The sequence below is a fragment of the Elephantulus edwardii genome, unplaced genomic scaffold (genome assembly GCF_000299155.1).
Source record: "Elephantulus edwardii isolate Elephantulus edwardi_28Jun2011 unplaced genomic scaffold, EleEdw1.0 scaffold00348, whole genome shotgun sequence".
NCBI classification, from domain to species: domain Eukaryota; kingdom Metazoa; phylum Chordata; class Mammalia; order Macroscelidea; family Macroscelididae; genus Elephantulus; species Elephantulus edwardii.
The window spans coordinates 1604651-1617680 of record NW_006400098.1 but is presented as its reverse complement, the minus strand read 5'-3'; the positions used below and the strand labels follow the sequence as shown (position 1 = coordinate 1617680).

Below are 13030 nucleotides of genomic sequence, written 5' to 3'. Positions count from 1 at the left end.
CCCCCCCCGCGTCCCTCTTCCGATCAGAACCACGGACAGCGCTCCGCTCCCGCCCGCGTGCGAGGGCGGGGTCCGGGCGGGGCTGGCGCCTCGGTGTCTCCCCGGAGGGTCGGTGCTGCGAGCAGGTAGGAACCGCTGGGACCTCCCCTGCCTGAGCCCCATCCTCGCACTCATCCCCGGAGGAGCCTCGGGGCTGGAGAGGGAGTGCAAGCGAGGCACTGAGCGAGGGAGCAGGAAGGCTGGAGCGAGGAACAGGGAGAAGGGGATTGAGACAGGTGTGGAGGCAGACAAAGACGGGCGAGGCGGCGGGGAAGGAAAGGAGAGGTCCTGGGACACGACCACGGGCAGAGGGTGTGAGAGACGCAGACAGGCGACAGCGAGAGACAGAAGACAAACCGACAAAGGGAGGCATCAATGGAAATCAAGGCAGAGAAGCGGAGGCAGAAGAGGTCAGAACAGGTGTGAAGACAAAGACGGGGGTGCGCGCGAAGAGGCAATAGGCCCAGACCGGTGTGGGGGACCCCGTGGTCCCCAGAGGCACCAGGGCATGTCCTTTCCGCCTGCAAGAATGGGAAGAAGGAGGGGAACTGAGTCTCAGCTTTCAGGGCCAGATGTGGAAAGGGGAGCCAGATGTGATGCACGGACAAACGGACGAAAGGACCACAGACTGACCCCCTCTCGACTCTCTCTCTGTCCGGGGTTCCAAATCTGGGGTGCCAGGCCTGGGAGGGCCCTCAGGGAGTCTGCCCCTCCCGGGTTCCACTTCTGTACGTAAGCCCCGCCCGTTGTCATGGCAACAAGCCTTCACCCAGGCAACCAGCTGTGCTCCAGCCCTGCCCAAGCAGAGCCCAGCAGTTGCTCTGGGCAACCTGGTGCGCACATCTCCGCCTACTTCCGCTTCAGAATCTGGGAGAGGGAGGGTAAATGTCCGCAGGACTTACAGGGTGTCCTAAAGGGAGGCGGCGTCCCCTAGGAGTAGAACTAGGTCTTGGAACCCCAAGTCCCAGCGCCCTTCCCTGCACCATGGAGAAGACGGAACTACAATTCCCAGCATGCTTCACACCACATAGTCAGTCTGTGTGCAGCCAGGTGCCCAAGAGCCCTATGGGAGTTGTAGTTCTTTGTTGTTAATAGACATCAGTGGGTGCCTTTGTTGGGCGTGGGGGGCTTGGGCGTCTATGTACCTTTGCAGAAAAGACCGTAGGACGACGACGTCATGTTCCCAGAGCCCCCAACCCCGGGGCCTCCATCTCCTGAGTCGCCTCCGGATTCCAGTCGCATCAACCATGGCCCTGGTGAGTGACTCCCAGACCAATAGTCCGGTCCAGGCTTTTGTCCCAAGCAAGAGCTGAGACAAAAGCCTGGCCTGGATTACCAGAGGCGGGATTTGGACGTGTGTATTTGGGCTGGTAGCCTGGAAAATCTGGGGGAGGTTATAAATTGGAATCCTGGACTGGACTCTGAAAGAATTGGGGTATGAGGGAAGGGAGACGATCAGGTTTGAAAGAAAAACAGAATCGGATCCAGGATGTGGAATGGAGTGGTATCTTGCAGTGAAGAATTGGAAGGCTCACCTCTCCTCTTTATAGCTGGGGAAACTGAGGCAAGGCAAGGGCTTCCTCTAAAAGCAACAAGGGTGGAGGGTGAACAGAAATTAAAATGGGAGTGAAAAGAGAAGCAAAACTAATAAAAAGAAAATCTGGATGGTGTCAATCCTAATTAAGGTATTGAGATCCACACGCAGGGGAAGTTAGTTGGAAGGAAAATACGGAATGAAATGGATGGAGTTGGAAAGAAAACAAGGACAGGATTTTCGATTCCAGTGGAAGTCTCAATACTCATTGTCTCCCTCCCCTCTGCAGTGCCCCCCTGGGCCCTGGCCACCATCGTGCTGGTCTCCGGCCTCTTCCTCTTCAGCTGCTGCTTCTGTCTCTACCGGAGGCGTTGTCGGAAGAGGATGGGCAAGAAGAACCAGGCTCAAGCCCAGGTCCACCTGCGGGAAGTGAAGGAGCTGGGCCGGAGTTATATAGACAAGGTGGGGCTGGCCGAGCCTGGAAACCTCTCGCCCCTTCCCACAGTCCTGCCCCTCACAGGGATCCAGCCAGTTTCAGTCCTAGCTCCCTTCTTTAGACATACATATTTTTTTAAATTGTGATTTGAGTGAAAGGTTACAAATTAGATCGGTTTCTTCTTGACAGTCATCCACATGTTTTGGGACACTGGTTTACCATCCTCACAGTGTAGCAGCAATTCCCCCACTTCTTCCCTGTGTTTCCCATTTCCATTCCTCCTCCTCCTTTGCCATCTGATCTTCATTCCTGCACAGACGTTGTCCTTTTGATCTCTTATGGTTCTGAGGGCTCTGTGCCTCCCTGGTGTCACTGATCATCTTCTAGATTCATCTCTTCAGCCTCTTTGACTGTTGAGTCGTGAGGGTAATTTTAGTTCCAGGCTTGAAGCGTGACTATGAGCCATAGTCTTGGGGTTCCACTAGTCTCTATCAGACCAATAAATGTGGTCTTTTAAAAATTACATTTGAGTTTTGTTCCACATATCTTTTCCCCTCTACCATGGGCTTTCAATTGTGGTCCCTTTCAGAGGGGTGAGCGATGGCAGGTGGGCACCAATTAGTTCTGCCGGACTCTGGGTTGTGGAGACACGTTCACATGGTCCCTTAGGGTTTTTCTGACAGATAATCTTTTATTTTCTTCACTCTTCCTGTTTCCAAATGGGGGAGACACCAGTGGTTGCACCGATGAATCTCTTCTCTCTTTTAGTCCCTAGCTGGCTGTAACCTGTGGTTCCCAAGTTGGTTCTGACTCATGGAGAATTTATGTTAAGAGAACAAAACCTCTCCCAGTCTTGTACCACCTTGCTGGTCATAGTCTGTTTGAGTCCATCGTGGTAGGTATGGTGTTAATCCACTCCTGAATGGACTCTGGGGACGGAAGTGTTCCAGACCTAGTTGCTTGTCCTCAGAAAGCTTCCAGTCTTGTGTGGGAATCTGATATGGACACAAACGTTCAGAAGGAAGGGTGATATCTGAGACCCAAAGGACAAATGAGCTAACCCAAGAGCAGGGCAAAGGACTGCACAGCCCACAGACCAAACAAAAGAACAAACAAGTCTATCTTGGAAGACATGCAGCCAGACTACTTAGAAGCAAGGAAGTTGAGAGTTTGGGACTGTTATCGGGAGGGGCCAGCCCTGGAAGAAGAACCTCATGCTTGGAAAAGGAGAGGGTCAGTGAAAAAGAAGACCCTCAATGAGAGGGACTGACACAGCGACTGCAGCAATGAGCTTAAGGACGGCAGAGGGTGTGAGGATGGGGTGAGGTCTGGGTAGATTTCCTTCTGCACGTGGAGTGGCTTATCAGAAGCGACTGGACAGCGCCTAACCACAGGCAGGAAGAGAAGCAGAGGCTGAGAACTGGAATCCAGAGAGCTTCATGCATATTGAGAGGGCGTAGAGTTTTATTTCTTTTTTCCCCCGCAGAAGAGCTGGGGTGATAATATGTAATTACATAGACGGAGCTCTGGTAGCGCAGTGATTAAAAGTCTTGAGGAGGACTCAATGGCAAGTGTTTTGTACTTCTGGTTTATGTTTACAAAACAAAACAAGGAACCCTCCCTGCCATTAAGTTGGTTCCAACCACGGCTGCCTTGTAAGGACAGAGTAGAAAGAACTTCCCTGTACAATTTCCAAGGCTGTTAATCCTTGCAGAAGTGAACTCCGCTGCAGAAGTGAACAGTCACTCTCTTGATTACGTGTGTGTCCACTGCCATCAACGTCTGTCTGTCTCATGCTGAGGCTGCACCAGGTTCCCAAGGTTGTAAATCTTAGTGGAAAGAGACTACCTCTTTTTTGTTCCACAGAACACCTCATAGGTTTGAACTGTGGACCTTTTAATTAGCAGCCCAATACTTAATTGCTATACAAGTAGGATGCCTCAACTATACCCACCCATAACATATATGTGTGTGTGTGTTTTATATTGTTTCATACAAATATGTATAATCTACGTACTTTATATATGTACATAGTCAATCAATCAAAAACCAAACCCACTATCATTGAATGAATTCCGCCTCACAATAACCATGTGAGTGGCGTTCACTTCCTAAATCACATGCCTCCGGAAACTCTATGAACTTTGATAAAGGTTGACAGTTGTGGAGAGGCTTCAGGCCTTTAGTTCATAGGGTCGCTATGAGTCGTGCTCGACTCGAACGCAATCCACAACATATATACTATCAGCATTCTAGAATGAAGAGTTTGGAGAAATCAAGTGTGCTCATGTAATAAAGGCAACTGCGAATCATGGGAGGATTTTGAGCAGGAGAGGGGCAGGGACAGCTGGATGTTAAGATGCATCTTCTGGAATTCAAGTGGAGGTCAGGGGCCATGAGACCAGGCTGGTAAAACCACTGAAGTGGAAAATGAAAATTCACAGGTTCAAGAATTCGAGCTGGAACCCAGAGAATCCAGGTTTCCAACCCAAAGGGATCATTTCCTAGCTGTGTGATCTTGAGAAATCCCTTGTGTCTCTCTGAGCCTCAAGTCTGTAAGCATAACTAGTATATCCTGTCCCCTTCCTTATCAAAAACTGCTATATTAATAGTAGTAGTATGCATAAAGAAGGAAGCTCTGGTGCCCTCGCGGTAAGGAGTTGTGCTGGTTTGAATCAATCTGCTGCTCCTGGGGATAAAGATGGGCAGTCTCCTCCTATGGGATCCACAGACTCTGAAAACCTGTTGGAGAGTCATGTATAAGTCATTGTCAACTCCACGATACACAACAGCAACTCAAATAAAGAACACCCTTTCCAGTTCTGGTCCCCAGGCTCCATTCCTATCCCTTAAACCCAAGACCTTAGAAATGATTTGCATCAGACTCACTGGAGGGCTTTAAAACTGCATGTTTTCAACCCAGCATCAGACTGAATCAGAGTCGCTAAGGGAATTAGCCCAGGAATCTGCATTTTAACATACTACTCCAGAAAATTCTGATTCACTCTGAATTTTGAGAATTGCTGACCAAATTTAAGACTTCTGATTGTGTTCTTCTAGTTTAGAAAGACAAATGCACATGAACTATGCTATGTCTCAAGATCACAAACAAACTTGGCATTTTAGACCACCTCCCAAATGCATCAATTTACATGTGAACTAAACTCTTGTGTTCTTCCTGCGGGCCATATTACTCTGTTTTGAAGAATAGGACAGAACTATTCTGAGGAATGTTCTACTCTAAGAATGACAAGCACACTGCACACATGTCACACTACTCAGACCCTGCCTGTGCCAGACATCACTAATCAAACATCAACAAACACAGCATATGCATCACTATGGTCATTATCTTTCTACATCCAACTTCCAGTGGCAGACATCACTAATCAAACATCAGTAAACACATAGCACATGTATCATTATGTTCATTTTTTTCCCTGTGACAGACATCACTAGTCAAACATTAACACACAGCTCATGTAACACAGCTCATGTACCACTGCTTTTGTGCCCTTCCCATGACAGGCATCACTAACCAAACTGACAAAGATGCTGCACATCTGACATCAATGATTCTCTCCCTGTGGCAGACATCACTAATCAAACCCTGATATGCATACTGCATGTGTCACACCGGCCCATCCCCTTCCCAGGGCAGACATCACTAATCAATTGCTGATCTACACATATTACCATTGTATCATCATTCTCTTCCCATGGCAGACATTACTAATCAGATATTTATCTTGCTTTGCCTAGATATGATCTGAGACTGCCTAAAAGATTCTTTTGTTTTCTGGGCATAGAGGATACAACCCCCTATTAGAGGGAGATTTCACCTGCCTTTGCCCTCGGACCCCTCAGGTGCAACCAGAAGTGGAGGAGCTGGATCCCACACCACCAGGGCCAGGACAGCAGGTGACCGAGAAGCATGAGCTAGGCCGGCTGCAGTACTCACTGGATTATGATTTCCAGAGTGGCCAGGTGGGTATGGTGGAGGAGAAGCCCATTAGAGAGGACTGCCTCAAGGTCAGTTAAGACTAATGTGACCTTCTCATCATGCCTGGGCTCCCCACAGCTGCTGGTGGGCATCCTGCAGGCTGAGGGGTTGGCCGCCTTGGACTTGGGTGGCTCCTCCGACCCCTATGTGAGAGTCTACCTGCTGCCAGACAAACGGAGGCGGTATGAGACCAAGGTGCATAGGCAGACGCTGAACCCACACTTCGGGGAGAACTTTGCCTTCAAGGTGAGCACCTGCCCTTGGTGTCCCATGCAAGGCTGCCCACTTAGTCTCTAGAACAATGGGAACTGACTCCTGTGGCCCTTCCAGTGGGAAGAATGAATTTTAAATTCTGAATATTCCAGGGGCTAGTGCACTGGGCCCCAATTTATCCCTTGGAGGGAACTCCTGACCCCTACACTATTCTTTGGGATATTCTGAACTCTGAAATACAAGTGGGTAGCCAAGTCCACTGACACCTAGTCTATCCCACCTTTGGACTAGAACCATGGATACCTGGACTATCCCATTTAGGTTCCATTTGACCTATTCCCTGGAACCCTGGACTGTCCCATTGAGATTCCAGCACCCCAATTTGTCCCCACGGATCCCTGGCCTGTCCTATTTTGGGTTCTGTTGACCTTTAGACTGTTCCCTGGGATCCTGGATTGTCCCACTTGGACGCTACTGACCCTGAAATGCTTCCTGGAACCTAAAAGGACCCATCTCCAATCTGCTGACCATGGGGCTTCTGACTGCTCCATTCATGTTTCAGCGACACCTGGAGTGCTTTCTGGGACCATGGTCTATACTCTCTGGGTTCTAGTGACCCTCAGGCTGGTCTCTGGAGCTCCAGGCTGTCTCTTGGGTTTCCTTAATCCCTAGACTTTGGGCATGTTGTTGAGAGGGGCCAGTCCTTGGCAAAAGACATGAAGCTGGGAAAGGTTAGAGAGTCAGCGAAGGAGGTGGAGATCCTCGCCGAGATGGGTGACGCAATGACTCTACCAATGGACTTGAACATGATGGAAACGGTGACCGTGGTGACAGGATAGGACAATGTTGTTCATGGAGTCGCTATAAGTTCTAGTTGACTTGCTGGCACTTAATAACAAGCCCTGGACTCTCCCCTGGCATCCTGGCCTACACCATCTGGGTTCCACTGACCCCCGAACTCTTCCCTGAGATCCTGGGATACCTCATTTGAGTTCTGTTGTGGTGGTGTACCATCAAGTCAGAACAGACCCATAGCTGGACCCTCTATGGTGTTTTCTGGGGCAAGAAATCACATGGGAGGAGACTGCCCATCTTTCTCTTGTGGAGAAGCTGGTGGATTTGAACCACGTGCCTAGGGTTGGCAGCCCAGCTCGCTACCACCAGAACCACCAGAGCTTCCGTTTCAAATCAGGAGTTCAAGGACCCTGGTTTTCTCCCGGGACCCCTGGGCATTCTCCTTGCCTCCACTGACCACTCCAGGCCCTTGCTAACCCCCTCCTCAATGCCTGCAAGGCGTCCCTTCTCTCTCTCCCCCCCACTTCCCTCGCCCTCACTCTGTGCCTCTCTCTCTCAGGTCCCCTACGTGGAGCTGGGGGGCAGAGTGCTGGTCATGGCGGTGTACGACTTTGACCGCTTCTCCCGGAACGATGCCATCGGAGAAGTGCGGGTCCCCATGAGCTCTGTGGACTTAGGGCGGCCGGTGCTGGCCTGGAGGGACCTGCAGGCTGCCCCGCGGGAGGAGGTGAGCATGCGTGGCTACGCCCCACCCCCAATCTCGGCGGTCACGCCCACCACAACATAAGACCAATCAAAAGCCCCTAGGGTAGATTACCGCCCCGCCCCCCTTGAGTGGACACCCCACCCCCTGGGGTCCGGCTCTGGGACGTTCCATTCCCAGGCGAGGAGGAGAGGAGGGCAGCCTGCTGGCTCTGGTGATGAGGTCATTTTTCTTTTTCTAGCAAGAGAAACTAGGGGACATCTGCTTCTCCCTCCGCTATGTCCCCACGGCCGGAAAGCTCACGGTCATCGTCCTGGAGGCTAAAAACCTGAAGAAGATGGACGTGGCGGGCTTATCAGGTGTGTGGGAAGCAGGGAAAACGGAGGTGGGAGCGTTTCCTAGCCAAGATGTGGGCGATGCCTGGGACATGAGGGTGTATTAGGGGGTTTCAAACTCTCGTGATAGATGGAGAGAGAGAGGGAAGTGTTGAAGATTCCGTTTTGCTTAGATCCACATTCAACACCCACGGTAGCAGCAGCCAAGAAATTCAAAGAAGTTGTGTGGCTTTGGGAAAGAGCGCTCCAGAGCGTCAGAGAGCAAGGATGTCAGCTTAAAGACTCGGGTGTGCCTGATGCAAGCCATGATCTTTTCAGTGGCTTCCTACGCATCTGAAAGTTGGACAGTGAATAAGGAAGCCCAAAGAGGAATGGGGTGTGTATGCGTTGTGGTGCTGCTGGCAGAGGCCTGAGTGTCCCACGGACTGCCGAGAGAAAAAGTCTGTCTGAAGGAATTGCAACCAGCGAGCTCTTTGGAGGCAAGGATAGTGAAACTCTCGGCTCACGTACTGTGGGCGCATTTTCAGGAGGAGACAGCCCTTCAGGCTGGGACAGGTAGAGCTTCACGGAAGGAGAGGAGGACCCCCCACAAGGTGGACATGCTCAGGGACTGTGACAAGGGGCTCGAGGATTATAGAGATTGTGAGGATGGATGGTGCTGGACACGGCAAGGCTCAGCTCTGTGGTTGCTAAGGTGGCTCGACAGCACCACACCCCACCACGCCTTCGAAGAGTGTGCCTTCACCTGGGAGGGTGTGTTAGAGTGTGTCAAGGAGCGAGGGAGACCTGAGGAGTGGCTGGGGCATCTCTGTGTGCAAACACAGAAGGGTATCCTTCATCGCCCCCGTTTGGCTCTTCTGGATTAAGGAATGTGGGGGCAGAGGGGCTGGTCTGTGAGAAGACCCTTCCTTCTCCCCAGATCCATATGTCAAGGTCCACCTGCTACAAGGAGGCAAAAAGGTGCGCAAGAAAAAAACCACCATCAAGAAGAACACCCTGAACCCCTATTACAATGAGGCCTTCAGCTTCGAGGTGCCTTGTGACCAGGTTCAGGTGAGCGCAGACCTGCCCTTGGTCCAGCCCCACCACTCTTCCCCCACAGCCTTTTCTCAGAATCAGTCCATTCCAGCTCCCAGGGACCCCGGAGGACAGAGGGGACGACCCTCCCCCCCCACCCCCGCATAGTGTTTCCGAGGCTGTAAATCTTTACAGAAACAGTTTCTCTCCACCTTCTTCAAAGGAGCACACAGGTTGGGCAAATAAGCCCACGCTTAGACCACTACACCAGGATTCTTTTCAAGAGCCCAGTGGCCCTTAGATATCGGGTTGCTAAGGGAAAAGAGATTCCTTAGCAACAACCTAGAAACCTGGAGGTGTGAAGCTGGGTTGTTGTTCTGGTTTAGGGACGCTCAGGCCTGCGTAGAACCCCACACCCTACAGCCCTTCCCCATCAGCCCCAGGCCCTTAGAAACCCTAGTTACTAAGAGAAGACGCCATAGCAACATCCTAGAAACCAGGTCCTGGAGGAGTTCTCAATTCACATCCTCCTCCTACAGAGACCAGAACGCACGCCCAGAAGAGCATTTCTCTGAAACTGGGCTAGTCAACACCATTAGTTCCATCTCTTTAGAAGCCTCGAAGGAGACTGCCCGCAAACCTTTAGGAATTAAGCTAAACCCCGGCCCCACCACCCTTCCCGCCTTCTGAATTCTGACCTCTTTACCCCTAAAAACAGAGCTGGGCGATTTTCCAGCTAAGCTGCCGGAGGTGCCTGAGGCCTGGGGGTGGGTAACCGGGGGTGTCTTTGAGATGTCTACATTGGCCTGGGAGAAGTTAGGTTCGATTTTCATCCAGGAGGGTAGGAAACCTCCAGGCTGAATAGAGAAGCCCTGTGTCGATCCACAGGGCCTAGTGGGTAAGGAGCCGTGCTGCCAAGCGTTCAGATGCACCAGCTGCTCTGCAGGAGAAAGGTGGGCATTCTCCCCTCCTGCAATTTCTCCCCTCCTGCAATTTCCAGTCTCCGAAAACCCGCTGCAGAGTCCACCAGCTAGGAGTCTGTTTTGATTCCATGGCAAATAACAACAGTGTGTTGATCCACAGAAGTTGTCCATTTGTTACCAACCATCTTCCAGGTTTTCCTGCATGTATAATGACCCCACGTGACTGAGTGGAACTGCTCCATAGGGTTTGCGTGGCTGTGAACCTATAGAATCACCTCACCCCAAGTCTTTCTCAGTGTCATGGACCAGCTGGCTGGATTTGAACCATTGATCTTTACGTTGGCAGCCCAGCGCATAGCCAGGACTTCCCTAACTGAGCTGTACCTCCTTTTGCATCTAGGGGTGGGGAAAAACGACCCTGGGGCATCACCTTAAATGCAGGGCTCCCCTTGTCCCTTCCCTTCCCTCTTCGGCCCTGGTTTTAGCCAAGTCTTGGCCGATTCTCACGCTCACGTTCATTGCCATGCAGTCAGGACCGACCCCCCGCTGACCCTCCAGCGGGTTTCTGAAGCTGTAAATCACACAGGAGGACCATCTTTCTCCTGAGCAGCCACGGGTGGATTCGAACCACGAAAGAGGTGCCGCTGTTGGGTGAACAGACCTAGCCAAACAGCAGCTCGTTGACATCGACGTGCTGGCAGGTTTTCAGAGGCTGTAAATCGCACAGGAGGAGTTGCCAATCTTCCTCACACAGAGCAGCTGCTGGATTCGAACCACTCGTCTTTGGGTTAGGGGGGCAATTGAGTCCCCTGAAATTCTGGTTGCTAAGGTGAGGGCGTCCTTAGCAACGCTCCCCATGCCTCCTTTCCCCCACTGCAGAAGGTCCAGGTGGAGCTGACTGTGCTGGACTACGACAAGGTGGGCAAGAACGAGGCCATCGGGAGGGTGGCGGTGGGGGCGGCGGCCGGTGGCGCTGGTCTGCGCCACTGGGCGGACATGCTGGCCAACCCGCGGCGGCCCATTGCTCAGTGGCACTCGCTGCGACCTCCGGACCGTGTGCGACCCCCACCTGCGCCCTGATCCTGCACCCCCAAGACCCTGGACAAACCTGAACTGTGACCCACGGACCCCGACTCCCGCTCAGTCCCACCTCCGAATCTTCTGTACCATGGCTGGCCCCAGCCCCACCCGTCCGTGCCTCCCCATTCCCTCTTCAGCACGCCAGACATTATGACTTGTCATCTCCACTCCACCGTGCGCCCACCAGAAGCCCCAAGGACCCCTAGGTGAGGGGTCTTCCCCCCCAGCCCCGGTTCTCCCTTCTGCTTTGACAATCAGTGAGCCCCAACCTTCTGTGGTCCCTCCTCCTGCACAGGCTCCTTCCTGCCCCTCATCTGATCCCCTTGCTGTTCCAAGGTCCAAATAAACACTCAGATGCTTCCTGGCCTTGACCCCATTCTTCCTGGTGGGAGTGGACAGAGGCTGGGGACCCCAGAGGGAACCTTGACTTCAGGGATGGGAGCATAAGAAGGGGAGAGGTTATCCATCCCCACCACCTGCTTTAATGTCCTTGTTGTTGAGGGTCCTGGAGTGAGTGTGGACTCCTAGTGACCCGGACATCACAGAGGCCAACGCTGTCTGATCCTGTGACACCCTCGTGGTCATCGCTACACTGATCCCTGTCACAGCTACGATAGCACTCCATCCTGTTGAGGGTCTTTGTCTTGTTCCCAAGTGTGATGTCCTTCTCCAAGCACTGACTCCTTCTGACACCTGTCTAAAGTTGACCCTGCACACTTCGAAGGAGCACTGTGGCTGCACCTCTTCCAAAACCAATTTGTCCGTTGCTCTGGCAGACGATGGTGTAGTTCATTTTCTTGGCCAATAGCACAGTTCAAGGGCATCCATTCCTTATAAGCCCTCCTCGCTAACTGCCTACTTTCTCATGCATATGAGGTGATTAAAAGTTATCACGGCTTATAAGGTCAGGTGCACCTTAGTCTTCACAGTAGCATCTGTTCTCTTAGCAGCTTCCAAGAGGTCTTTAGGAGCAGACTTCCCCAAAGCACTAAGTGATTTGATTCTAGAGTTTCACGTGTGCCCAAGCATGACAGGCTTCTAAGAAGAGCACTTTGCTGTCTCGGAGTTATGGGGACTATTGCTGTTAGATGGCTTTGAGTGGATTCCAAGTCAGGGTGACTCTCGGTACAACAGTAAAAAATGCTTCCCACTCTGCCCATCCTTGTTTTAAAACACTTGCTGGGGCTGCATTTCTTTTAAGACAGGTTTGTTTGTGGTTTTGGCAGTCTGTGGTGTATTCGGTACTGTTCCCCTAGACCACAATGCAGGTAGATAGGCAGCTACCACTGAATTAACTCTGCCTCATGCCTACCTTTTAGAAGCATCTCTAAAGTGCTGAAGTGCAAGGATGTCAGTTTGGAGACTGAGGTGTGCCTGATATAGGCCATGGTCATTGCAATCACTTGCTATGCATCAGAGGAGGACAGAAGGAGAATTGATGCCTTGGAGCTGTGGTGTTGGAGAAGAGTACTGAATCTCTTGGACTGCTAGGAAGACAAACAGGTTTGTCCTGGAGAGGGTGAAGCTCGTTGGAGACAAGAGTTTGGAAGCTTTGTCTGACGTGCTTCGGGCATGTTGCAAGGAGGGATCAGTTCTTGGAGAGGGATGTCATGCTTGGGAGGGTGGAGGGACAGTGGAGAAGAGGAAGATCCTCTATGAGGTGGATTGATTCAGTGACTGAAGTAATCGAGGTGGGTATGTTGGAGATGGTGAGGTTGGCACAGGACAGAGCAGAGTTTAGGGCTGTTGTACGTAGGGTAGCTATGAGTTGTAGGCGACTCGCCAGCACATAACAACAACAACAACATGCCTACCTCAACAACAATGCAGGTAGATGGACAGCTACCACTGAATTAATCGTGCCTCATGCCTACCGTACGTACAAGAGGACAAAAAACCTGACCATCCAGCATCATCTTTGAGATCACCAGGATGTCTGAGTCCATATGTTG

General features: G+C 51.7%; 2 protein-coding genes across 2 annotated transcripts in view; both read left to right on the top strand.

Moving 5' to 3' along the window:
* The window catches only part of PTPRH (protein tyrosine phosphatase, receptor type, H), a 47585-nt gene extending 46914 nt beyond the window's left edge, over positions 1 to 671 (top strand). Inside the window, exons 19-20 of the mRNA XM_006901881.1 lie at positions 28 to 351; positions 536 to 671. Of these exons, the coding sequence (XP_006901943.1) occupies positions 28 to 351; positions 536 to 671 (460 nt within the window). The remainder of the gene's footprint in view (positions 1 to 27; positions 352 to 535) is intronic.
* A 545-nt stretch (positions 672 to 1216) lies between these two features.
* SYT5 (synaptotagmin V) lies at positions 1217 to 11078 on the top strand. Its single transcript, XM_006901832.1, has 8 exons — positions 1217 to 1295; positions 1863 to 2035; positions 5877 to 5996; positions 6091 to 6258; positions 7580 to 7747; positions 7965 to 8082; positions 8978 to 9111; positions 10878 to 11078. Exons 1-8 carry the CDS (start codon positions 1217 to 1219, stop codon positions 11076 to 11078), a joined length of 1161 nt encoding a protein of 386 aa, XP_006901894.1.
* Positions 11079 to 13030: the final 1952 nt, after the last annotated feature.

Bases quoted from the DNA above. Each gene is read 5' to 3' on its own strand.
- SYT5 (XM_006901832.1), top strand. From the start codon at position 1,217: ATGTTCCCAGAGCCCCCAACCCCGGGGCCTCCATCTCCTGAGTCGCCT. The intron at 7,748-7,964 runs GTGAGCATGCGT...TTCTTTTTCTAG, and splicing joins AGGCTGCCCCGCGGGAGGAG to CAAGAGAAACTAGGGGACAT. The intron at 9,112-10,877 runs GTGAGCGCAGAC...CCCCCACTGCAG, and splicing joins TGCCTTGTGACCAGGTTCAG to AAGGTCCAGGTGGAGCTGAC.